Raw genomic sequence first — 26,033 nt, 5'->3', positions numbered from 1 at the left:
TGAGCTAATGAGTGTGAGATTCAAACTTGAGGACAAAGGCTGCCTTAGGCAAACACTGGGTAGAATTTAGGATAACACCCTGTTCCAGGAAATGAGCTAACTGTCCTTAGCAGGGGTCCTTCACCACCCACTACAGTGCCAAAGGTATTTCCCCACCAAGAGCCTCCAATGAATTCAAAGGACGATAGGCGGCCACCAATGAATTAAAAAAGTAATAGGCCCCACCAATGAGAAATAACCAACTCATGCTGTAACCTAAAGCCTACACCTGAAACAGTATAAAGGGTGTGGTCCTTTGTTCTTCAGGGTCACCTCTGTCCCGAGTACAGGGTCACCCCAGTGCACTGGATTATTAAACCTCTTGCTTATTGCATTGATCTCCATCTCCATGTTTTCGTGAATAGGATCTCCTGGATGTAGGGCTGATCTGGTCTTAAACGAGTTCTACCACTTACATGAATAATAGCAATATACACTTGAATCCCAGTACTTCGGAGATAGAAGCAAAAGGAACAGTTGTTTGAGGCCATCCTATGCCCTATAAGATCAGGTGTCAAAAACAAAACCAAAATTTGTTCAAAATCACAGTCCATCTGCCAGATGATGAGGTATTTACCTAAGGTCCTCCCCAGATGATGAGGTATTTACCTAAGGTCCTCCCCAGATGATGAGGTATTTACCTAAGGTCCTCCCCAGATGATGAGGTATTTACCTAAGGTCCTCCCCAGATGATGAGGTATTTACCTAAGGTCCTCCCCAGATGATGAGGTATTTACCTAAGGTCCTCCCCAGATGATGAGGTATTTACCTAAGGTCCTCCCCAGATGATGAGGTATTTACCTAAGGTCCTCCCCAGATGATGAGGTATTTACCTAAGGTCCTCCCCAGATGATGAAGTATTTACCTAAGGTCCTCCCCAGATGATGAGGTATTTACCTAAGGTCCTCCCCAGATGATGAAGTATTTACCTAAGGTCCTCCCCAGATGATGAAGTATTTACCTAAGGTCCTCCCCAGATGATGAGGTATTTACCTAAGGTCCTCCCCACTCCAAGAGCTAAGCGAAGATGAGGCAGCTTTAGGTGTCTTTTGATTCGTTCTATCATTGTTGCCAGGGAGACAGACTCATCCAGTGTGCACAAGCGTCCCATTCCAGTATGCAGAAGCAAAGGCTGCAGAGAAATAAAAGTTAGAGATCCCATCTGTCCCAATTCCTAAAATGTGTAGAGCTGGAATCAGTAAGGTTTACATGTGCGCTTGCGATAGGAAGCTTCAGCTGACGCTTGGGACGCAAACCTAACAAAGCATTCTAACTTCCCGGAGCTCGCACTCTCAGACACTTAACACATAATCAAGGCAGGAATGGCACACTGGGAGCTGGAGAGAGAGCTCAGCAGTTAAGAGCACTTGCTGCTCTTGCAGAAGAGCTAAGCTTAGTTCCCAGCACCCACACGGCAGCTCACAACTACCTGTAACTCTAAGGGATCCAACATCTCTCTGGTCTCCATAGGCACAGTCTACACAAGGTGCACGCATACACATGAGCACGCGCACACACACATACACATACACATACACACACACACACACACACACTCACTAAATAAATCATTTAGGAAGGGGGCACTGACTAAATGAGCTGGGTCCGGAAGGGAGTTCTTGGTTTTACTGGGATGTAAATCTTACAGAAAACCAGAAAGAAGATAAAAGGGAGTCATGTCAAGTACACTAGGAAAAGACAGGGGCAGGATGGGACACGGAAAGACATTCTAAACCAAAAGGTGAGCACAGGAGACCCAGCTCAAAAGGTTCCAGAGGGACCTATTAGCAACTAGGTTAGAGATGTTTCTTGTGATATTTTGGCAAAGAATGTGGCTGTTGTCCTAAAAGCCTGCCTGAGGTTAAATCAAAAAGTTTTCATGGAGGAAAGTCCAAGACAGCCTAATCCTGACCCTGTTGCCTGGGTACTGGTAATCACTATTAAGCACGTTTACAATGAAAAGGGATAAGCAGGGCAAAAAGAAAGAGAAAATGGAGCTTGAAGAAAAGAGTACAAAGAAATTTAATGCAGGAGCCAAAGCATGGGCTCCAGAGACAGGAGAGGCTTTGTGTGAGAGGGAGGAGGAGTGCCTCAGGGTAAGGCCCCACCCAGCTAAGCTTCTGTTCTCACTTCTGTAAATAAGGTTGGTTACCCCAACTACAGAATATGTGCCTGATCGTGCAGACATGGAAATATACAGGCAGGAAGTCAGTCAGGATGCATGCATGCCCCAAGTTGGACAACGGCAGGAAGCACAGAGCCTTGTGGGTTTGGCCTGTATAAGCCTCTAACTATCATGCCATTCTCTAGGCATCCCAGGTGTGGACCTGGCCAGGGTCCACTGTCCTGGAGTGTGGGCGCCATCTGTTGTAAAAATATAAAAAATAAGAAAAGTATTGTGGTCTTTTACCCTGCTAGGTCCTGCACTGAGGTGCCCCAAGATATCTGCTAGATATCTTGGCGGAAACACATCCCAACTCCTCAGTGGCCCAGTGTCTCCTGCCACCGCACACTTTGCTCCACTCAAATCGTCACATAAAAGAACACACAACATAATAATCTTTTCTTTTTTTTCTTTCTTTTTTTTCTTTCTTTTTTTTTTTTTCAGAGCTGAGGACCGAACCCAGGGCCTTGGGCTTGCTAGACAAGCGCTCTACCACTGAGCTAAATCCCCAACCCCAACATAATAATCTTTGACCCAATTGATAAGATATAATTGCCCACTTAAATATACAAAGCCCGGTACCATCCGTCCCTTAAGAACATTGATAACAACCTGTAAACACACAGAGTGAGATCTTTACGTCAGCCTCCATTGTCCTGCTACTGCTTCTCTCTCTCTCTCTCTCACTCTCTCTCTCTCCTCTCTTCCTTTCCATTCCAGTCTCCTCCCCTTCCTTCAAACTTCTCTCCCACCCATCCTTCTTTCTCCTCCAATGACAGGCCTCCTTCTATCCTGTACCTGCCTCACCTGTGACATCATCACACACTGGAGTATTTGATAAAGTTTGCTTCAAATTTGGCTCAAAAATTGTGGCTGTGGTCTTATTCTTGCCTGGTAGGATCAACAAGAGAAGAGTGTTGTAGTCAGAAAAGCCTAGAGGAAGAGCAGTCTAAGCCCCGTAACACCAGACACAGAGCTAAAGGATTTGGAGCTTCCCCGATGGGTTTCATTCTGGCTTTGGTCCAGTATTTCCTCGCTGTGCCCCCTTCCTCCTTTTAGGAATAGTAATGTATGTTCTGTGCCCTTGTGTATTGGAAATATGGAATTTACTTTGATTTCACAGGAGTTACAACTACGAGACTACCTTGAGTCTCAGAAGAGACGCTGACTGTAGGACTTTTGCAGTGCTGAGACTGGGAAAGTCTATGGGGACCTTCAGAAGTTAGACTGAATTCGTTTTTCCTGATTACACGGCCATGATCCTGGGGGAGGTGGGGAGCAACAAGTGGTGTGAGTGAATACAGTCCTGCTCATACATTTGAATACTTGGTCCCCAGCAGTGAAAATGTTTAGGAAGGATCGAGAGGTGTGGCCTGGTTAGAGGAGGTCACTGGGGGAAGGCTCTGAGGTTTCAAAAGACTCAAGCCATTCCCAGTATTCTCTCTCTGCTTCTTACTGGTGGATCAAAATGTGAACTGCAATCGCAAAAGAAACTAATACAGAAGGGTAATAAATATCCAAGTCTAAAACCAGAAAGAAGTAAGTTCCAATGATTTCTTAGTCCTAGACTGTTACAATATATACTGGCTGGCTTTATGTGTCAACCTGACATAAGTTGGAGCTATTACAGAAAAAAGGAGCCTCCCTTGAGAAAATGCCTCCATGAGACCCAGCTGTAAGGGTCTGGGTCATGTAATTTTCTCAATTAGTGATCAAGGGTGGGAGGGCCCATTGTGGGTGGTATTGTTCCTGGGCTTGTAGTCCTGGATTCTATAAGAAAACAAGCTGAGCAAGCCAGGGGAAGAGATCCAGTAAGCAGCACCCTCCATGGCCTCTACATCAGCTCCTGCCTCTAAGTTCCTGCCCTGTGTGAGTGCCAGACTTCCTTTGGTGATGAACAGCAATGTGGAAGTGTAAGCTGAATAAACCCTTTCCTCCCCAACTTGCTTCTTGGTTATGGTGTTCTGTGCTGGAATAGAAATCCTGACTAAGACACAATAGTTTCCAGGAATGTTTCCTCACCATATTGATTGTGTGTGTGTGTGTGTGTGTGTGTGTGTGTGTAAGTGCCCCCACACACCTCTGAGTTCAATGGATCAAACTCAGGTTGCCAGGCTTGTACCACAATCACCCTTACTTATGGAGACATCTTACTGGCCCTTGATGACTGTTTTACTTAACAGTTTACAAATGAATTTGCAACCCACACAATTGTAATGCAATCCACCACATTCACATATTGAACACGTGCAGTCTCTGCATACCAGTTGTTAACACAGTTGTTAAAATGCACAGCAACATGAGGGCAGTAAGAGTTCTTTTTTACCTTCTCCAAAGAAAGAATTTCAGTTTTCTGATAAAGTTGTCTGTCCTGGGAGAGAAAAGCTAGCACCTGCATCAAAGCCTTCTGAGTACAATTCAGACTGACCCGTGTTTGCTCCTCACCATCACACCTAGAAAAACAGTCAGTTCTGATTAGGATAAAAGTATAAACTGCTACAATAGATTTATAGGAAGTCAAAGATGTGGCCAGCAGACCAATACAGTGTCCTCACACTCGGCTGCTCGGAGCCCTGACATCTTAAAAATAACAATGGCTACATCCTTCAACATGTTCAGTAACACAGGACATTTTTGAACAGACCTGACAAAAACAGAATTTTTTCCATGTATGAGTATACATGCATGTGTATGTGTGTATGACGCAATATATATGTTCCACAGTGTAGCTGTCGATCAGAGTCCATTTCCTCTTTCTCCCATGAAGGCCCCAGGGATCAAAATGAAGTCCCACTAGGGGTTCTCAAAACAAAGTGGTCTCAAGATAGTATTATAGCAGGCCTGGGCCAAGCAAGTGCCTCACTCAGGCACCACTAGAGGAGGCAAAGCAAAAGGACTGTGATGACTGTAAGGCTGGATGGAGGCCACATAGCCAAACCCTTCCTCCAAACAAAAACAAAACTCATGCAATTTTATTGATCATAGAATTCTAGAAATAAAAGATACCTTAAAAGGTTATCTAGGGGATTGAGAAATGGCTCAGTGGTTAAGAGAACTGACTGCTCTTTCAGGGGTCCTGAGTTCAATTCCTAGCAACCACATGGTGGCTCACAACCATCTGTAATGGGATCTGATGCCCTCTTCTGGCAAGCAGATAGAGCACTCATATACATAAGTAAATCTAAAACATAAAAAATAAAAATACCTTAAACAATCCATACATCAAGGCAATCTCTTATTGAAGCCCTATACAGATTTCAAGTTTAGTAAAAAGTCATTTATCTTTGTTGAAAACTATTGTTAAGTCCTTCCCTTGTGTGTCTTATTGCCTATTCTTTTCTGTTTACTCATTTTAACTAAATTTTGTGTGTGTGTGTGTGTATGTGTAGGGTGGCATATGCATTTGGACTATGGCACGGGAGTTGGAGGACAGCTTGCAGGAGTCAATTCTCTGCCTCCACAGTGTGGGTCCCAAGGATGGACCTCAGGCCATCAGTCTTGGCAGCAAGTACTTTACCCAGTGAGCCACCTCACCAGCCCAGCCTTTTTTTTTTTTTTTTTTTTTTTTGGTGCCTGGAATCACAGGGCCCCACAGGTCCCCACAGGTCATGGGCATGTGCTCTACCTGATGCTTCCGTAGTATGAGAATAAATTAGTAGGAAGAGCATCTCCTACCCTACCTCTAAATGACTAAGTAATGGGCCTCACTGGGGGCCTTCTCACTTGTTCCTCATTTCATTTCAAGTGCTTGCAATGGCTTCTTGGCCTTTTGGCTAAGATCAAGTATAGTATCTGTTCTTATCAGTTTAATATCTGATACGTCCTATATCTGAGGACAATAGTAAATGGATTTTTGGAAGTAGGGGTTGGAATAGGAGCTTGCCCCGTCCACTCCACACATTGACTGGTATTGCAGTACCTCCAGGAACGGTGCACCCCATTGGGGGAATTTAAAAAAAAAAAAAAAAAAAAAGTGCTTGGGCTGGAGAGATGGCTCAGCGGTTAAGAGCACTGACTGTTCTTCCAGAGGTCCTGAGTTCAAATCCCAGCAACCACATGGTGGCTCACAACCGTCTGTAAAGAGATCCGATGCCCTCTTCTGGTGTGTCTGAAGACAGCTACAGTGTACTTATATATAATAAATAAATCTTTAAAAAAAAAAAAAGTGCTTGGGAATCATTGCTTTACTGGAAATTGATAACGTTTATATTAATACATCACTAGGGCCTGTCTGCATCCCTTAAAGTAAAAACAATTATCATTCAGCATTACCAGGAGGGTTAAAGATGCTTTGCATAGAGCTGCAGGGGTAGCTCAGCACTGACAGCACTGGCTGCTCAGTAGAGCACCCACGACCGTATCTCCAGCTTCAGGGATCCATTATCCTCCTGTGACCTCCTCAGGCACCGGACACACGTGTGGTACAGACAGATGTAAGTGCAGACAAAATCCCCATATACACACAAACAAATCAAATTTAAAAAGAAATAGAGCTAGGAGTAGTAGCTCACGTTTGTTACCAACATCTAGAGGAAAGGGCAGGAGTCTGCAGCCAGCCGGGCATCATGAGACCCTGTGTCAAAGAAACAGTAAAGCACACAGCAGATGAGCAGAGAAGAGGCAAGGAAACAGGTCAGGGAGTAAAGGCACGTCCTGCTAAGCCTGCATGACGTCAGCCTTCAGAACCCATGCTGTCTTCTGACCTCCCAGCATGCACTATGGTATGTACTTGTCCATACAATACACACACCAAAGAAATAGTAAAACACAGGTTTGTAAACAGAACATAGCATGTACCTGGCAGGAAAAGAGGTGACAGAGACACCTCCAACCCCTTTCACAGCAGACATGACTTTGTCCAGGTCTTGGCTGTGGTTCGCACTGAATTCTAGTCGGTGAGTTCCCTCTGTGGGGTAGTTCGGAGCTTTGGAAGGGTGGATGGGCCTGGTAGTGCAAGTTCCTAAAGAAAGAATTGTGTGGAAATCAAGGCCTTTGTTGTGCTTTAGAATTAGAAATCAGCTACTCTAAGTAAAATGGATATTAAATGTCTCAGAACTCATTTTCATGCTTATACATGCAAACACACATACATAGCCCTTCGATGCTCATTACCAGTCACCATAATCTAGATTTGGTCTGGGCATACAAAATAAATTCTATTTTCACATTTACTTTCCAAAATGTATTTACTTTCCAAAATGTATATCTTAGGAAAATTGGACAAAAACTGAATCACTGTTTTGTGTTTTAATTATCCACTGTCAATCTACTCATCTAAAACAAAGTATATCACAAATACTTATATGTTGAACACATTTATAACAAAAGTTTCAGTCCAGGGCCAGGTGTGGTGGTGCATCCTTTAATCCCAGAACTAAGAAAGCAGAGGCAGGTAGATCTCTTTGAGTTTAAGGTCAGCTGGTCTACATGTAAGTTCCGAGTCAGCCAAAGCTACATAGTGAGACTACAAAAAACAAAAGAACAACAACAAAAACAATTGCTATAGCCCAAAATGAGTACCAAATTAAGCTAATGAATTAATGCTGAATTCACTCACTGTGCTAGACGGAGCCATTCTGGGAGAGCCTGAGGCTGGCTGTGTATGGTTGGCATGCCTCTAATTCTAGCTCTGGGAAACAGGAGGCTCTCAAGCTTGAGACCAGACAAAGTAAGGCCCTCCTCGAGGTAAGGTGGGGAGGGCAGCGAGAGGGCTCACTGGATAAAGGTACTTATCACACAGGCCTACTGAGTTCTGTTCCAGAAGCCCATGGTGTGGAGAGGAAAATCGACTCCTGAACGTTGTCCTCTGTGCTCTACCACATCCACACAATAATAACAGAAATAAATAAAGACAAGGCAACAGCAAACCAGACAGAAAGCTGGCTGTCTACGTAACTAACCTAACAAGCACATCCTGAGGACTCCAGCAGCTGTGAGGCCTGGGATGCTGACTCATCGTTGTTAATAACTGATCTATGAAGCCCACCCAGCAATGAAGACGCATGCTCTGCTTTCTCGCTGACTAACACTTTATTCTCCTGCTCTGGTTAGTTTTTGTCAGCTCCACACAAGCCAGGGTCATCTGGGAAAAGGAAATCTCAATTGAAACAAAAATGCCTCTGCCTCATTGCCTGCAGGCAAGTCAGTGGGGCATCTTGATTAAGGACCCTGAATAGGCAGGTGGTCCTGGGCTGTATAAGAAAGCAAGCTGAGGGGGCTGGAGAGGTGGCTCAGCGGTTAAGAGCACTGACTGCTCTTCCAGAGGTCCTGAGTTCAAATCCCAACAACCACATGGCGGCTCACAACCATCTGTAATGAGATCCGATGCCCTCTTCTGGTGTATCTGAAGACAGCTACAGTGTACTTATATATAATAAATGAATAAATAAATCTTAAAAAAAAAAAAAAAAAGCAAGCAAGCTGAGCAAGTCATGAGAGGCAAACCACTAAGCAGTCTTCCTCTATGGCTTGGACTTCAGCTCTTGGCCTGACTTTGCTTCATGATGGACCATAAGCCAGAAGATGAAATAAACGCTTTTCTTCTCAAGGTGTTTTGGGTACTGGTGTTTATCATACCAACAGAGAGCAAATTAGGACGAGCCTCTACATAGAGCTTAAGGCCAGCCTGAGCTACATGAGATCCTTCTGTTTATGTTTTGGTGGGATGCTATAGTGTCTGGCTATGGATATAGCTCAGGCTGGCCTTAAATTCAAGCTCTTCCTGATGTGACTTCCTGGACGCTTACAGTATTAAGCCTATACTACACCGAGCCTCATTCCCAATGTTTCATTTCTTTCTTTTTTTTTTCTTAAAAGATTTTGTTTTAGACTTCACTATTGCTATGTATGGGTGTTTTGCCTCCAGGTATGTATCTATAGGGGTTAGAAGAGGGCACTGGTTCACTAGGATTGGAGTTAAAATGGTTGGAAGCCTCCTTGTGCATGCTGGAAACCCAGGTCCTCTGTTAGAGCTGAGCCAAGTCTCCGCCCCCAACAAGTTTTCATTTTTCAAATGAAACTTGGGCTGGAGAGCTGGTTCGTCATAGAGAGCACCAGCTGCTCCTTCAGAAGACCTGGATTCAGCTCAGCACCCTGGTGGCTCTTCACACGGTCTGTATTTCCAGCACTAGTGGATCTGACGCTCTCTTCTGGCCTGTGTGGGCCCTGCACACATGTGGTGCACTTATCCACAAGCAGGCAAAACATTCGACAGATATAAACATAAAGCGCATCTTCAAGTGAAACTTAATTACCAAATTTAAGCAACACATTATTTTTAATATTACATAAAAATGGAAAAACCTGTTGCCCCTAAAAACAATTAAAACTTTATTAGGAAGACATTCTAAAATTTCAAAGTATTTGTAAGGAAATCATTAAACATGAAAGGTCAAGAGTTTTCTCACCGAGCCCTTTGGCCAACCAGCTGTTGACTCCCTGGGGTGCGGCGTCATAGGCCGTGTGGGGAGAGTAGATGGCGACTCTGTTCTCCAGAGCCCGGATCACAAGGCGCTCCTTCCAGGTCTTCCAAGTTATGTGCTTCATGGGCCGGAAGATAGGTGGATGGTAGGAGAGAATGAGATCTGCCTTCTTTTGCAGAGCCTCCTCCATGACCTCCTCCGTCAGGTCATTGGTCAGGAAGAGTGTATTTACAGTATGGGGCGGGCTTGGCTCCACCAGCAACCCCACATTGTCCCAGCTCTCAGCAAATGAGAGGGAGGCAAAGTCATTCAAGGAAGAGAGAAGAGCCTTCAGATCCATGAAGGAACGGGAAGAGCTGCAGATCCACGATGGGGCACGTCGCACACTTGTAGGGACCACGTGTGCAGATGACAGCATACGGAAACCAGGTAGAAGGTTGCCTGGAATCACAGTAAGGAAATGGTATTTATGTACCATTCACTTCTGCACTTTGAGGCATAAAGCATGGGAGTCAAACAGCTCTCGCCACTGACCCAGATTTAAATAGCTGCTCTGCCCGCCCTGCAGCACGATGGGCACGGCCAAGTCACCTGACCTCTCCATTTCCTTCAAAAGCATTATTATGTCACTTAGCAGAGTATGATGAAATATAAATGCTCATCCCCTCTGATACCCCCCTGCTCCCCCAGCACAGCTTCAACCTTAGACCCTGCATCTCTGCTGCACACGCGCACACACACACAAAGATACGTACTAGACATAATTAGAACTAACTGACATATCAAGGGCTGAAGATGTAGCAGCTCAGTTGGCTGAGTGCTTACCTACCATGCACAAGGGTTTAGTCCCCAGCACCACAGAAACTGGCACTTGTCTGTGATCCAGTAGAGGACGAGGTGCAAGGGCAGTGTCAGCTATGCTGTCAGTTCAAGGCCAGCCTGGGGTACATAAGACCCTGTCACAAACATCATTTAAAATGTTGAGTACACGAGCAAGAACTGAGGCAGATAGGTCACTCTACAAATGAACAGAGCCAAGCAAGAAAAGGCCAGAGCTGTCGCTCTGAACATACAGAGCTGCTGCCCTGAACACACGACAACTGCTACACAGAGAAACAGAGAGGAAAAGCACAGGGCCCCTACCCACATCTTCCATGGTCATCAACTGAATGGTGGGAGGGCAGTGCCAGCAAAGAACCAAAACAATTGAAACCAGAGAGATATATTTACAGTGTGATGTGTGATCTGAGAGTTAATAGTAGATTTGAACAAAGGAACATGTTTGCCTCAAACAGGTATTGTAAAAGTATCTTTTATTCACCTGGTGTAATTGTCGTCTCCCATCTGTCGGCTACCCTGGGCCCAGTCCTGGAAACTTCTAGCCTCTGTACAATCTTATCTAAGCCTAGAATGGTTTCAGCCCCTAGGAATTACTGCTAAATAAGCTCACCCTTTCTAAGCTCCGGCTGGCTGGTTCAACTCAGCTGTTCTGGCTTGAAACTCTTCTCCAAGCTGACTGATTCAATCTGGCTTCTCTCTCAGCCTCTGACTGAATTGCTCTGCTTGGCCTCAAACTAATCCTGGCAATCTGTTCTAATCTTTTGGCCGTTTCTTGTTCTCTGACTCATTCTGTCTTTACCTGTGTCTAGCTTGTTTTCTCTTCGACCTGTCTCTACAAAACTCTCCTGGTAAAACTGCCCCCGTCTCCCTCTCTGTGCTGTTCTCTCTTCAGTCACCTCTCTATTCTCTCTGTTCTGGCGGGAGTTGGGCATATCCTATTCTGTCAACGCTTTCTCTAATTCATCACTTTGTTTGTCACTCAATTAGACATCACTTTCAAACATGGGTGCCTCCTTCCACAAACTAACCTTCATTGTTTGGGAATAAAGGTGTGTGCTAAGGGCGGAGCCACCCTACAACTGAGAAAGGTTCCCCCCCCCCCCCCCAGTAAGTAACACAATCTCAGGGGTTCACAGTGATCAAATATCCTGTAACAAGCTACCAACAAAACTAATGTAACTGGTAGTTTTATTGTTATTCAATAAACTTCTATTGTGAGAGGACAAGAATGTGTCCCGGTCTGTTTCTGACACAATGTGCTCACACTACAGACACATTTAAAGCATTATTTGAAATATGGGGCCTTCTGAAAGCACTTAAGATTGGAGAGGACTTCACTCCAATACCACACCCTCGCATACGCACTAGCTTGAAAGAAAAACCGCACTAGTGGGTGTGAATGAGAACTCCGGGAAGGGCGAGTGAATCGGGGCTGCAGTACATGGCAGAGATAGAACTATCCACTGCCAATCTACATTATCTTTAGCCCTCTGAACAGCCATTTGCTATTTTTCAATTACACGAGCGCTCTCTTTACACTCACGTACGGTTCTTCCTACTTTCACTTAAGCATGGCTCAAGGCCTTTTCCAGAATAATCAAGGGCCGCGTGGCACAGCCTTTACTCCTGGAGTCAGGACCCTCGCCCCTCCTGCAGCAAGGCAGTTCTCCTCCGCAATGTTCCTATGTTCATGTTCCCCGGCACCCTACAGTCACCACAGCCGGCCCCGATGTGCACCTCCAGCGTGAAGAACAGACAGCCCCGCGAGCTTTTCTCTCCTCCACAACCCACGAGTCGCAGAAACTCTTTTGGTGTGTCACTTCCGCTCTGCCCTGAAGCTCCTGGCAATGTAGGAAGAAGATGGGCGGAAGTGGTCCGGTGCGCTTTGCTTCCGACTCCAGACGACTGTATGAGGTATCTGGGCGCTGTAAGGTTGTCCGTAGAACCCTCTCGCGGTCAGAGGGGGCCGAGGAGTGAGGTGCATGCCCCACCTCCCCATTCCACCCCTCCCCAGGAGCCCTAGTCCGTGTGCTGAGGAGAGACTGGCGGGAGAGTAGGGCGTTCTCTGCGGAGAGCCCCGCGCCTCACTTCCGGTGGTGCATTGACACTCTTGGAACCCGCAGGCATGCCGGCACCTGTGAATGAGACATTTTTGTTACCGCAGCAGCGGTGCTGAGCGAGGTGTGTAAGTGCGGAGTAACGGCTTTTATCCTTTTATTCCTCCACTCAAACGCCTGCTGCGCCTCACGTTAGTGCAACTTTATTTCTTGGGATACTCGTGGGCTGGAGGTGGTGTTTCTAGCACTTCTAAATACGATTGTGAAGTTAGCAAGACTTGGCATCTGTAAAAAAACTGTGAAGTATGGAAGTTTGTTGTACTTACTGTCTTAAGTAAAGTAGGTGTCCGGGATAAAGGGAGCTCCGGTGCCTATCTAGAGCACTAGACCGGGAGGTAGGAATGTGCCTCCCCTGCAGGAAAAAAAAAAAAAAAAAAAAAACTTTAAGAAAATGGGTAAAGTAAGTAGAGCGCTGCGGTGGTTTGTTGCGTGGGTAGGATCTCAACACATCTATGGTCGGACTTTTATTTAGAGGATGCTATTCTACACTTTTCGTTGTAAATCTACTATAAGGATGAACAAGTATGGTGAGAAAGATAGGGTAAAGTGAACTAATTCCTCTCTCTTTTAGGAGCTTTGAAAAATTAAATAGTGCTCCCTAGAAGCATCAAGAAGGAGAATGGTGAGTATTGTAGAATTATTCTGAGTGGATGATTGGCTGTTTGTTTTTATCCCCTTTGGATTCCCTGGAGCTGGACACAAGCAGATGTGGGTGCTGGGAACTGAACAGGTCCTCCTGCAAAAGCAACAAATCCTGGTAACTGCTAAACCCTCTCAGCAGCCCAGGCTTGGTTTTAAATTATGATTTTTTTTTTTTTTGTAGGCGGTCAGACAGGATACCGAGTATGTAGCTAGCTCAGTGGCAGAGTGCATTCCTAGGGTGAGGGAGGAGAGGGGAGGGGGAGGGGCGGGAAGACTGAGAGACACTGTATGTCCCACTGAGAGAGTACAGAGTAGAGTGAACGCGTGGGCATGATCATTACAATGATATCTCGATGCTGTGATGGCACAGGTCTACTGTCCCAGCATTCAGGAAGCCAACTCGCACCCAGTCTCGTCTATAGGAGCTCCAATCCAGGCCATCCATGTCTACATAGATCCAGAATCAAAAAACACAAAAAGGAATAAACAGGTGTTTAGTGTGCCCTTCCCTGCAGGTGTGAGCAGCACAGGTAGAACCTGAGGTAGAATAGCAGCGAGTGTAGCTCCCGTGTCTCCACTGAAGCACCCCCACTCACCTCCAACATGGCACACTCACTGCGGGTTACCAGGTTAAGAAGAGAGGCTCGGGAGGCTGGGGCAGGCAGATTGCTGCCACCGTGAGACCAACCCTGGCTTCTAGCAAGATTTGACTCAAAAAAAAGGGAAGCCTCCAAATAGTTTTCTTCATCTCTGAAATAAGATATGGATAAAAGTAAAGGTCCCAAGCATCAGATACCACAAGAAATGAAGAGGCCATCAAGAAAGCATTGTGGCCTGGGAATGCCAACAACCTTTGGTTTGCTGTCTTTAGTAAATGATGTAAATGCTTTTTTTAACCCTGTTTCTTAAAATCAAGATACCCAAAGGAAATAGTCGAAACTGTTCTGAAAAAAAAAATCAACTTATTAACATTCTTTTCAGTTAAGTATTAGTAATGTTGAGACATAAAAATCAGTAATTAGATGTAACCATTGTTTTTAATTCATGGAAAAAATCTAAATAAAATTAATCATTTCTACTACAGTGTTTGCATGTAAAATTTAACCTCTTTTCATCTATATAAGTCTTCAAGAGATGTTTTTCCTGCTATCGAAATTAATTTGGAGAAATAAGTGTGACTTATCTATCAGAGCTGCTTTGTGTGAATGAGTCATCTTTAATGTCTTGAGTCAGATTGCCAACTTGAATATCCAGTCAAAGAAATAATACAGAACCTATAGTTACTGGAGGAAATATGATTCCTTTTCACATTCTCCGTCTTTCAGTCTGTGACACTGCATACAGATGTGGGAGATATCAAGATAGAAGTCTTCTGTGAGAGAACACCCAAAACCTGTGAGGTGAGTGTCACTGCACATCAAAATTCAACTAATGAGGGAATGCACACTTTAATGCCAGCACGCAGGGAGCAGAGTCCAGTGCATCTCTGAGTTTGAGGTCTGTATAGTGAGTTCTAGGCCAGGCAGAGCTACAGAGTGTCCTTAAAACAAACAGAAACAACATAAACACCCTAATATAACAGGATGTTAGGGCACTTTTTAAAGTGACAGTTCTTTCTTTATCCCAACTATTTCCCAAATAAATGAGGCAGAAAAGATTTATTTAACCAAGCTTTATGGCACAATAGCTGAGCAGTATTAATCTATTTTAATCCTAATCTGGCTACCTCCTAGCCAAAATCCCCAATACACTTTTATCCTAGTAGTGGTCTGGATCTCTGCTCCAGGTGTGTTCTCATGGTGTCTTCTCAACTCTTTTCTCATACTGAATCCTCTCTTCTCTGTCTCTCCCGCTCCCCTGGGTGGGATCAAAAGTCCAACCCTATTCTCTCCTCTGCTCAGCCATTGGCTCACCAGCTTTTATTGACAAAGTAGAGAGCAAATGGGGATCAGTGTTTATACACCATTGAGACCAGAGAGTCTTGGAATAAGCATTACAATGCCTTATCAAGATTGTAACCAGATATAGGGGCAGAGAAACCAGCATTGCAATAACAACAAGGATAATCTTTACACAAGCACAATAATATTTTGCCTACAACAGGATAACCACTTTGAAACTGAATTATCGAGCCTAAAAAAAATAAGAAAACTTTCTGTGAACCACTATCAGGGAAAGCTTATCATAATTTCAGGTCTAACTCCTACTTTTCCTGATGTCAGAGTTAAATAAGAGAAAGGAGGATGGGACTGGGGAGACAACTCAGCAGAGGAGAGTGCTTGCTGTGTGAGCATAAAGACCAGACCCCGTAGAGAATGCTGGGTGTGGTCACACTGGCGTGTAAACCCGTGCAGGGGGTGGGGCAAAGACTAAAGGACTACAGGGGCTTCCTGGACAGTAGCCAGTTCCAGGTTCAGTGAGAGACCCTGTCTCAGAGGGAAAAGGCTGAGGGCAGTAGCTTAGGATTTGCAACCTTCCCCAGCTTCTGCTTCTGCACCAAGCTCATGTCCCTGCACACATACAAAGTGGATGTAAATAAGTAGGTGCTTTTCCCGTAACCGTCAAGCGTCCAGTATCTTTTTTCTTCTTTTGCCTCATTTGTTTTCAGGAAATTAAGATATAAGAGAATTGTTTTGTGACTGCTTACTCTGTTGAAATGATAAGGATAAAAGGAAGATAAGTCAACTTTTTCATTCATGCAATTATTGGTTAAAAGACTTTCCAGCCATGTCTAGGGAACAGTGATGGGCAAGGGACAGTCAGTGCCCTCCCTCCTCCACTCCAGCTGGGAGTGAAGACAAGAGCAGCAAGTGACTGCAAAAGAGTGCCACGCCCTAAGCTGCAGGGTGCCGGGTAGAGTACACAGGGCTCCTGGGACCTGCAGAGACGGAATATCTTATTCCAAGAGCTGATGTCTAGAAGTCATGGTTAAATACGCTACAATAGTGTCTTCAGTGACCACGACTGGAGCTTTATCTCAAGTAGGTTTCTCAATCACCCAAACTGTTTCTCAATCACCATTTTTATTCTCTTCAGAATTTCTTGGCTCTGTGTGCCAGTAATTACTACAATGGCTGTGTGTTCCATAGAAATATCAAGGGCTTCATGGTTCAAACAGGAGATCCAACAGGTAAGTTTTCCCACTAACTGAAAATTGGCTGTATCACATGAAAATGATGTGTAAAATAATTGAAAAATAAAATGCTTTATAACAGGGGTACTTTGGCAATAGCAGAAAAGTTTAGAGTTTTGTTTCTTTAAAGATCTATTTACTTTGGGGTGTTTTGCCTGCCTGTGTGCAAGGGCCCTGCATGCATACCTGGTGACTCCTGAGCCAACATTTGCATTCTGGGATTGAACTGAACCCAGGTCCTTGTAAAAGCAAAGTGTTCTCTTTTTATTACAGCATTTCTCCTTCCTTTCCATCCCTCCAAACCCTCCTGTGTACCCACCTGTCTGTGATCTCCCTCAAACTCATGGGGTCTTTTTGCATGGATATATGTATTTGTACATATTGTCCATGCTAGTTTTATGTCAACTTGACACGACCTAGAGCAGTGGGTCTTAACCTGTGGGTCACACTCCTTTTCTAGTTGAATGAAGTTTTCACAGGGGTTGCTAAATACTGTTGGAAAACACAGATACCTACATTAAGATTTATAACAGTAGCAAAATTACAGTTATGAAGTAGCAAGGAAAATAATTTGTGGTTAGAGGTCACCACAGCCTGAGGGACTGTATTAAAGGGTCAACATTAGGTAGGCTGAGAACCACTGAGCTAGAGTCATCAGAGAGAAGGGAGCCTCACTTGAGAAAATGCCTGCATAAGATTGGGCTGTAGGCAAGACTGTAGGGTATTTTCTTAATTAGTGATTGATGTGGGAGGGTCAAGCCTACCATGGGTGGGGCCACCCTAGAACTGGTGGTCTTGGGTTCTATAAGAAAGCAGGCTGAGCAAGGCAGTAAGCAGCACCCATCCATGGCCTCTGCATCAGCTCCTGCCTCCAGCTTTCTTCAATTCTTACCACACTGCCTTGCCTTTCCTTTTCTTCCTTCTTTCTTTCTTTCTTCCTTCCTTCCTTCCTTCCTTCCTTCCTTCCTTTTTTTCTTTCATTTGTTTGTGTGTTTTTTTCAAGACAGGGTTTCTCTGTACAGCCCTGGCTGTCATGGAACTTGGTCTGTACACCAGGCTGGCCTCAAACTCAGAGAGATCTGTCTGCCTCTGCTTCCTGAGTGTTGGGACTAAAGATGTGTGTCACCACCCCACCCCTCCAACTCCTCCTCAGCACCCTGCTACCCACACTGCCTATGACGATGAACTGTCCTATGGAACTGTGAATGAAGTAGACGTTTCCTCCTCCCCACGTTGGTCATGGTGTTTTATCACAGCAATAGTAAGCCGTTAAGACACATATATTCCCAGACATGACCTGTCGCGTCTGAAAGGCATTATTGTATATCTGTCTTCAAAGCTAAGCGTTTGGCAGTGCATAACCAGTTGATGTGTTCTCCCCAGGAGACACCTCCTGGCCTCGGCAGGACTCAGTTGCCTGTAGTTCTTGGTGTAGGGTTGAGTCCTCAAAGACATTTCCCCATGCAGTTTGGCCTGGTGGCTTCCTTGTTCAGCTCATCAAGTGTTTGGTTTTTGCTTTGGGGATTTGTTGTTGTTCGTTTGTTTGTTTGAGACAGGGTTTCTCTCTGTGTGGCCCTAGCTGTCCTGGAACTTGTTCTGTAGACCAGACTAGCCTCAAGCTCAGAGATCTGCCTGCTCCTGCATTCTGGGAATCAGCAAGTGTTTTTAACAGCTGAGCCATGAGGCAGGGTTTCTTCACTTAACTCACCCAAATTAGCCTCAGACTCAACAATCCTGCCTCTTTCTACCTTATGGGTGCTGGGAATGCAGTCATGCATGCACCATAATACATTAAGAAACTAATGTACTTGCTTTTGGTCCAGCCAGCAGCAAGATACGTTTTTAGAAGGAGGAGGTATTAACCCATGGCTATAAAATATGAGCAGTATTAATGAGGAGGGGTTTCTCCCTGTCGGGAGGATGCTAGAAGCCAGCTGGTGTACAGCGTTGTCCTTGGAAGACCGAGACACAACTCACTGGTAGACACTTGAATAGCATACATCAAGTTTTGTGTTCAAACTTCTAAACAAGTTCTCTCTTTCCTAGACACACACACACACGTAAAGAGTTCAGCTAGGGCTGGAAATTAACTCTGTGGTAGTGCACTTTCCTAGCATGTGTACTGCCCTGGCTTGGATCCCCACCACCATATAAATAAATATATACTATGCTATAAAGCACTCCTCCTGTTTTAGAAATGGAGTCCCCATTGAAATCTAGTTAGACGCCTCTGATTTGTTTGTCTTGTTATATAGGTACTGGAAGAGGAGGCAGCAGTATCTGGGGCAAGAAGTTTGAGGATGAATACAGTGAATATCTGAAGGTATGGAATCTCTGTGACTCAGCTTACACTTGGAACTTTATATCTGACGGAACACATTAATGTCATTAAGAGCTGTGTGTGGTGGCACACACCTTCAATCCCAACCCGTGGGAGGCAGCAGAAGTGTTGTGGTTTGCCCTGGAGTTATCTGTATTTTGATGCTAATTCCACTGCCCCCAGGACAGCTGCCTAGTCCTGTACTCAGGACTCAGGTGACTTCACCAGAACCTTCTCCCCAGTTAAATTGTAAAATACAGGTGAGGGCAGGAACAGAATAGAAGGAGGCCTGTCATTGGATGAGAAGAAAGGATGCGTGGGAGAAGAGTCTGAAGGAAGAGGAGGAGACTGAAACGGAAAAGAGAAGAGACAGGAGGGAGAGGGAGAGAAGCCATGGCAGGTGACCCTAAGATTCCGCTCTGTGTATTTACAAGTTGTTATTAATGTTCTTAAGGGGTGGATGGTACTGGGCTTTGTATGTTTACGTGGGCAGTTCTATCTTATAAATTGGGTCAAAGGTTATTGTGTTATGTATTCTTTCATGTATAGATTTAAGTGTAATGGAGTGTGGGGCAGCTGGTTTGGGCCACCACAGAGTTGGGATGTGTGTTTCTGACATGGAAACCTGCCTCGGGAACTAGATAGGTAGATTGCTGCCAGGCTCAGAGGGAGGCCTTCGGCAGTGTGATAGGGGATGGAGCAGAGAAGGTGAGACGCTTTTGCTGACTGAGAATTAAGATATCCAGCAGATATCTTGGGGCACTGCAGTGCCGATCCTAGTGGGGATAAAAGACAGTGATGCTTTTTTTTTTATTTTTTTATATTTTACAACAACACAGATGAGTGGGTTCGAGGCCAGTTTGGTCTACTCAGTGAGTTCCAGGCCAGCCAAGGCTAGCTCAACAAACAAATGGTTATGAAATGAATATACTTTTTGTAGAGTTTGCACACTCGGTAAGTGATGTCAGAGTGGAAATAATTGGCAGTTCTAGCCTGGCATAGGCTCTGGAGTCATGCATCTCTGCACTGGGATAAAATTGGGGCCTTGGGTCCAACTTGAAGTATTTAGCAAGACATATAGGAAAGGGGCTTACCATCTAACCATAAAGTCTGAGTTACTGACCTTTTGAAGATCTATGTGGCCTTTGCTGGCCTCAAACTCATGGTGGCCTGCCTGCTTCAGCCTATGAGCGCTGAGATTAAAGGGGTGCACTAGCATGCCTGTGATAAGGGAAGAAGTGACTTCTTGGTTGATTTTTTTTGAAGGCTTATTTTTACAATTTTTAATTATCTGTAGGTGTGTGTTTCAGAGTGTGAGTATGTGTCCGTGAGTGCAGATGCCTCAGAGACATGGAGTTAAGAAGAGCTGGAGTTACAGCTAGTTGTGAGCTGTATGGTGTGGGTGCTGGGAACCTAACTTGGGTCCTGGGAGAGCATTACTGACCATGAGCCATATCCCCAGCCCAGTCTCCAACTTTTCTACTTCTCTATTAGACATTTGGATATCCTGTGTTATCTTTACTTAATACTTGTGTTAGCTTCCACTGAGAAGGACTTATAAAGAATCTGCTGGGCTGGAGAGGTGGCTCAGTGGTTAAGAGCCCTGACTGCTCTTCCAGAGGTCCTGAGTTCAATTCCCAGCAACCACATGGTGGCTCACAACCATCTGTAATGGGATCTGATGCCCTCTTCTGGTGTGTCTGAAGACAGCTACAGTGTACTCATATGCACACAATAAATAAATATATCTTTAAAAAAAAAAGAATCTGCTACTAGGGAGCTGGAGAGATGGCTCAGTGGTTAGGAGCACTGACTCCTCTTCCATAGGCCCTGAGTTCAATTCCCAGCAACCACACCATCTGTAATGGGATCCTCCTCTCTGGTGCGTCTGAAGGCAATTACAGTGTACTCACATACATGAAATAAGTAAATCTTAAAAAGGATGAGGAAGAGGAGGAAAAGAAGAAGAAAAAGGAAGAATCGGTTACTGGGGCTGGAGAGATGTCTCAGGGCTAAGGGCACTGACTGCTCTTCCAGAGGACCCAGGTTCAATTCCCAGCAACCACCTGGCTCCTCACAAACATCTGTAACTCCAGTTCCAGAGGACCCAGCTCCCTGTTTTGGCTTCTGTAGGTAGTACACACTGCTGACACACACATAACACACACAAACTGTAAAAATTAAAAGTAAAAAACATTTAAAAAAATCCATCCTTATCATTTTTATTATTGTTTTTCCAAAACAGGGTTTCTGCCCTAGAACTTGCTCTGTAGACCAGATCTCTTGAACTTAGCAATCCTCCTGCCTCTGCCTCACAAGTACTGGGATTAAAGGTGCATGCCACTAAACCTGGCTAAGTAGATACTTTGTATTAAAACAAAACAAAACAAAACAAAAACAAAAACAAAAAACAAAACCAGCACCAGTTCTGGCGACCTGTGTTGATAAGCAAATGCTGAAGAAGATAAAATAGGAGGATTACTGATTTGAGGCCAGTCTAAGCTATATCTTTTTCCTGACCTGGGAACATAGCTCGGAGGATAGAATGCTTGGCTGGCAGGTAGAAGGCTTTGGACTCAGTCCCCAGAAATACATGAACAAGACATGGTGATGACACCTATAATCTCAGCATCACAGAAGTAGAGAGAGGCTGGAAGGTCAGAGGTCTAAGGTCAGTCTCAGCTGCACAATGAATTTGAAGCTAGCCTGGGCTACATGAGGTCCTGTCAGAAAACAAACAAAAGCCATTGTCCTATACACCAGAGTTGATGGGTATTCAAGGTTCACCATCTATGCATGCCAGAGGAGCTCTTGTTCATAGAGACAGCTGCCCACTGACTATCCAGTGAAAACATTATAGCATATCAGTAGTGGAAAAGCATGCTGCGGTCTGTACTGTGTGACTCAGGTGATCTTGAACCCCTCCTATCTCAGCTCACCAGGTGCTAAGGTTCTAGGCATGAGCCACCGCACGTGAGCAGGAGTCGTCTGTCACCGAGGTAACGCTGTCTTGTTCGGATGTAGCAGCACCTCCCTAGCTTTTCTAGCTTGTGTCACCTGACCAACAGCCAATGCCATTTTAATCCGCAGTTATGTTTGCTGCTGTTGACTGGCTATGTCTCTGTGGCATAGCTTCATTTATTTCAGTGAGATGCTTTCAATTCTTATACCGGGTCTTGTAAATTAGTAGTATTGATAATATTAGAACTAGGTGAGACCTCAGGTTAACCAGTCCTGGGCTAATAAATGGATCGATAAGAGCACTGGGGGTTGGGGATTTAGGTCAGTGGTAGAGCGCTTGCCTAGCAAGTGCAAGGCCCTGGGTTCAGTCCTCAGCTCCGGAAAAAACAAAAACAAAAACAAACAAACAAAAAAAAAAAAAAACCAACACTGGCTACTCTTCCAGAGGTCCTGAGTTCAATTCCCAGCAACCACATGGTAGCTCACAATCATCTGTAATGAAATCTGATGCCCTCTTCTGGTGTGTCTGAAGACAGCTACAGTGTGCTGATGTACATAAAATAAATGAATATTTGAAAAAAGCAAAAGAAAAGAAATCCTTGGGCAGGAGAGATACACTGTTGAACCTGCTAGACTCCATCTCTGCTCAGGTGCTAGTTTGCGATCTGTTCAACTCTTGTGAGCGTCTGCATCTTGAACAGACCCTGAAGTAGTCCCACCTCCCTGGTTTTACAGATCAAGAAGCGAGCCTAGTGTCCAGTGTTTGAGAAGAGATTTGGAGGATTTGGGTTTGACGCCTGGTGGATTTTCATTGTAGTGCATGTTCCTTAGTATAAATGTAAGGAATGTTTCTGCTGCACACAGTTAGAAAGAAAAGTGCTTGTGACTGCTTCTCCAATATGAAAATGAAATAGATTGGAGGATATAATAATTATATAAGCAAATTATATGCCGGGTTTTAGTGATGCAGATAATACACAACCTGCCCATTTGGATTAATATTAATACAGAAGCTAGCTAAGACATTTCTTAGTCTCCTGAATATTGAGAAAGCAGTGTTTCAGTTTGCCTTTGGAATTTGCAATTAACAGCACAGTTAAATTAATGCCTTGGTATTTCCTTTTTAGCACAATGTTCGAGGTGTTGTATCTATGGCTAATAATGGCCCAAACACCAACGGATCTCAGTTCTTCATCACCTATGGCAAGCAGCCACACTTGGACATGAAATATACAGTGTTCGGAAAGTGAGTATTGTAGTCATCTCCTTCTTTGGCATATCAGTGTACATGCATGGTGTGATCCCAGCATAGCTAATACTGGAAAGACCAGTTCCACAACTAAAAGTACCTGGACTTTAGGTCCCAGTCATCAGCTGTCAGCTCTCTGACGCAGAGGAAGTTATATACTACCTGAGCTTGCCTGCTGCCTGCCTTCCCTTCCCTTCCCTTCCCTTCCCTTCCCTTCCTTTCTTTCTTTCTTTGTCTTTTCATCTCCTCCTCCTCCTCCTCCTCTTTTTTTTTTTTATCCTTTTTCTTTTTTTCAGAGCTGGGGACCGAACCCAGGGCCTTGCGTTTGCTAGGCAAGCGCTCTACCACTGAGCTAAATCCCCAACCCCCTCCTCTTCTTTTTTAAAGAGTTAAAAAGATCTAGATGTGGCCACACCTTGCCTGTCGGCAGAGTAGGTGATGTTTTTCAGCTGTGTGGGTTGTGCCTTCGGGGAAGTGTGTCTGATCTGATCCTAGGGAGCTGCTTGGTAGTTCTTGCTGAACCGTGTATTATAAACACTCAACCTTAAAGCTGCTTTTATAATTCATTAGGAGGTGAAATTTCTTCATTCAACGTGTGTCTGTCATGCTCAGTGATAAAATACATGACTCTAGCGTACCAGAACGTATTTGTTTGGTTTTAAAACAATGTAGTCTACCCAGACTTTGCTCCCACTCATGGTCCTCCTTGCTCAGCCTTCCCTGTTCTGAAATGAACAGGTAGGAGTCACCTTGCTTGGCTAGAGTTTTATTGAGTAGTTTGGCTGTTAAGTGAGGTTAAAAAATTAGAGGCTCCTCTGTTTACTTGTGTTCCAAATACCCATGTCTAGCTTAGCATATAATTAATGCAGCAACTGGGACCCCAGACTGAAGGCATCTCATCATCTCGGTGTCTGCCAATAACCTGAAACTAAGGTCAGCCTTAGGCTTGTGGATTACTTCGTTCTTAGATTTTTTTCTCTCAGTTTTATTTGTACGATGTTTGAATTTATGTTCAGCATGTGTGTGCCTGGTACCTACGGAGGTCAGAAGAAGGTTTTGGGTCTCTTAGAATTGAAGCTGTGAACTGCCATGTGGGCTGAGACCCAAACCCAGGTCCTCTGTAAGAGCAGCCAGTGCCCTTAACCAGTGAGCCTCTCTCTAGCCCAAACTACCTGAAGTTGTATTTGTACACATATTTTTTTCTGGAAAGAAGACATGTAAGTTTTCTGTTGGTTTCCTAAGGACCTCATTTTCTAGATTCCTGACCCTACAAGTCTATTTTCCAGGTTCTCTGGTTTTCATATAGACCAGAAGGTAATTTATAGGACTTAATTGTCTTGACATAGGAGTAAATTTAAAAGGTATGTTTGTTGTGGATCCCTTAGGCTTTCTTGCTTACATGCTTTTCTTGTGTTTTGTGTGTGTTTGTTTGTTTGTTTGTTTGTAGACAGGGTCTCACTATGGAGCCCCAGCTGACCTGGAACTCACAACATAAATCAGGATGGGCTTGAACTCACATATATCTGCCTGCCTTTGCCTCCTCCTCCCAAGTGCTGGGATTAAAGCCTGTGCCACTAAGACTGACTATTCATTCCTGTCCTTTTTTATCGTAGTGGAAATGCAAAATAAATGCAAATCTGTTTTTTGTTTTTAAAGTACATGCTTCATGGAGCTGGAGAGGTGGCCCATAAGCTCTTCTTCCTCGGGACCAGGGTTCAATTCCCGGAACCTACATGGTGGCTTTCAGCCTCTGTAACTCCAGTTCCTGGGAACCTAACACTCTCTTCTGGCTTCCTGGGGCACTGCATGCATGTGGTTTACAGGCATATGTGCTGGCAAAATATGCATACACATTAGATAGAAATTTAATTAAATTCATACATAAACCCTGATGCATTAAGGTGCAGTATTAAAAAAAAAAATTTCCCTCAGTAACTGCATTGGCTCAGATTCCAACCATGGTTTTTATTTTTTAAGATAAGGCTTTTTTTGACCCAAAGTTTTACAAGTTTCAGTCCATGATCATTTGTTCCAGTGCTTTGTCCAGTGCATGTCATGAAAGCATGTGGTGTACCAAAACTGTTCACTTCGAGGCCAGGAAGCAAATGAAAGGAAAAGATAAGGTCCACAAACCCACTTGACCCAAACAAAGACCTCCCTTCATGCCCCTTGTCTCCTCCGTGCTGGGGTGTGTGTGTGTGTGTGTGTGTGTGTGTGTGTGTGTGTGTGTGTGTGTATGTACCCGCGCCCACAGATGAGAATGTGAAGAGCAGAGGTTGAGACTGGGTGACCTCCTTAACCTCTCACGGATCCGGAGCTGATTCAGCTAGCCAGCAAGCCCCAGGGATCCTCCTGTCTCTACTCAGCCAGCTCTGGGATTATAGATGTGCTGGGGGTTGAACTCATAGGCGGCAATCTTCCCAAGCCCTAGACCGTATCCCTTAAAGGCTTTTGTACCTCCCAGTAGTCCCAAACTGGGGACCAAACCTCTGGCACATGGACCTCAGAGGGACAATCAAATTCCTTGAGGTCACCTAGCTGTCATGAGAAAGACCTGGGGAAATGTGGATCCTAAGCCTCTTGAATTCAGGGCCACATCACTCTCCTTGGTGACTTTTGTGCATGTGACCAACCTTTATGCTCCACTTTGCCCCTGTGTCCAGGACACACAATCCAACCAGGCCACATGATGGTAAAAGAAGGCAGAGGAGAGCACTCTCCTGAGACTGTAACTGCTGTAGGCACTTTCCATGTCCAGTGAGAGACTTTTTATATACTGTGTCGTTTCTCTTTCAGGGTAATAGATGGTCTGGAGACTTTGGATGAATTGGAGAAGTTACCAGTAAATGAGAAGACTTACAGACCTCTTAATGATGTGCACATTAAGGACATAACTATTCATGCCAACCCGTTTGCTCAGTAGCTGTAATAGGCCTGGCCACACACTGGCAAACACTTAACTGGGAAACGCCCAGTGTGGTTTATCCAGTTCTGAGTCCATCAGAGACTGGTCCTTCTGCTGGCATCTACAGTACTGGGCTCCATGCGGGAGCCCTGGGGTTCACGCCCCATCTTGAACATATTCTGTGCCACGGCTGTCGCTCAATAGGTTTACTTTAAATAGAGAGCAGTGCCTTGTTTTTATTA

At 44.6% G+C, this 26,033-nt stretch overlaps 2 protein-coding genes and 1 non-coding gene across 17 annotated transcripts in view; 2 read left to right on the top strand and 1 right to left on the bottom strand.

The window, feature by feature from the left end:
- The window catches only part of Nif3l1 (NGG1 interacting factor 3 like 1), a 20,065-nt gene extending 7,724 nt beyond the window's left edge, over positions 1-12,341 (bottom strand). For 2 of the 12 annotated variants that reach the window (XM_006244963.5, XM_063266946.1), the window contains exons 1-7: positions 12,202-12,337; positions 10,450-10,580; positions 9,610-10,065; positions 7,001-7,163; positions 4,530-4,656; positions 1,033-1,171; positions 456-538 (exon numbers count right to left, since the gene is read on the bottom strand). In XM_006244963.5, the coding sequence (XP_006245025.1) occupies positions 456-538; positions 1,033-1,171; positions 4,530-4,656; positions 7,001-7,163; positions 9,610-10,065; positions 10,450-10,456 (975 nt within the window). In that variant the 5' untranslated portion in view covers positions 10,457-10,580; positions 12,202-12,337. Of the gene's footprint in view, positions 1-455; positions 539-1,032; positions 1,172-3,010; positions 3,095-4,529; positions 4,657-6,714; positions 6,777-7,000; positions 7,164-9,609; positions 10,066-10,449; positions 10,581-10,945 lie in introns of those variants that run through there. The other 10 variants (NM_001024763.2, XM_039083310.1, XM_006244958.4 and 7 more) reach the window with 10 other exon arrangements.
- Positions 5,957-6,144, top strand: LOC120094958 (U2 spliceosomal RNA). The gene has a single exon (XR_005489632.1). It is a non-coding gene; the product is annotated as a U2 spliceosomal RNA (small nuclear RNA).
- On the top strand, positions 12,302-26,033 carry Ppil3 (peptidylprolyl isomerase like 3). 4 transcript variants are annotated; one of them, XM_017596362.3, is made up of 7 exons: positions 12,302-12,378; positions 13,153-13,203; positions 14,549-14,623; positions 16,260-16,353; positions 18,612-18,679; positions 22,765-22,883; positions 25,683-26,033. In XM_017596362.3, exons 2-7 carry the CDS (start codon positions 13,201-13,203, stop codon positions 25,807-25,809), a joined length of 486 nt encoding a protein of 161 aa, XP_017451851.1. In that variant the 5' UTR covers positions 12,302-12,378; positions 13,153-13,200; the 3' UTR covers positions 25,810-26,033. The 4 variants fall into 4 exon arrangements, with proteins under 4 accessions (XP_017451851.1, NP_783638.1, XP_038939239.1 ...); NM_175707.3 differs by having other exon boundaries at positions 12,376-12,645; XM_039083311.2 differs by lacking the exons at positions 12,302-12,378; positions 25,683-26,033 and adding exons at positions 12,506-12,645; positions 24,334-24,470.

Source organism: Rattus norvegicus, chromosome 9, assembly GCF_036323735.1.
Source record: "Rattus norvegicus strain BN/NHsdMcwi chromosome 9, GRCr8, whole genome shotgun sequence".
NCBI lineage: Eukaryota > Metazoa > Chordata > Mammalia > Rodentia > Muridae > Rattus > Rattus norvegicus.
The sequence above is the reverse complement of the archived record's forward strand: the minus strand, read 5'-3'. Positions and strand labels throughout refer to the sequence as shown.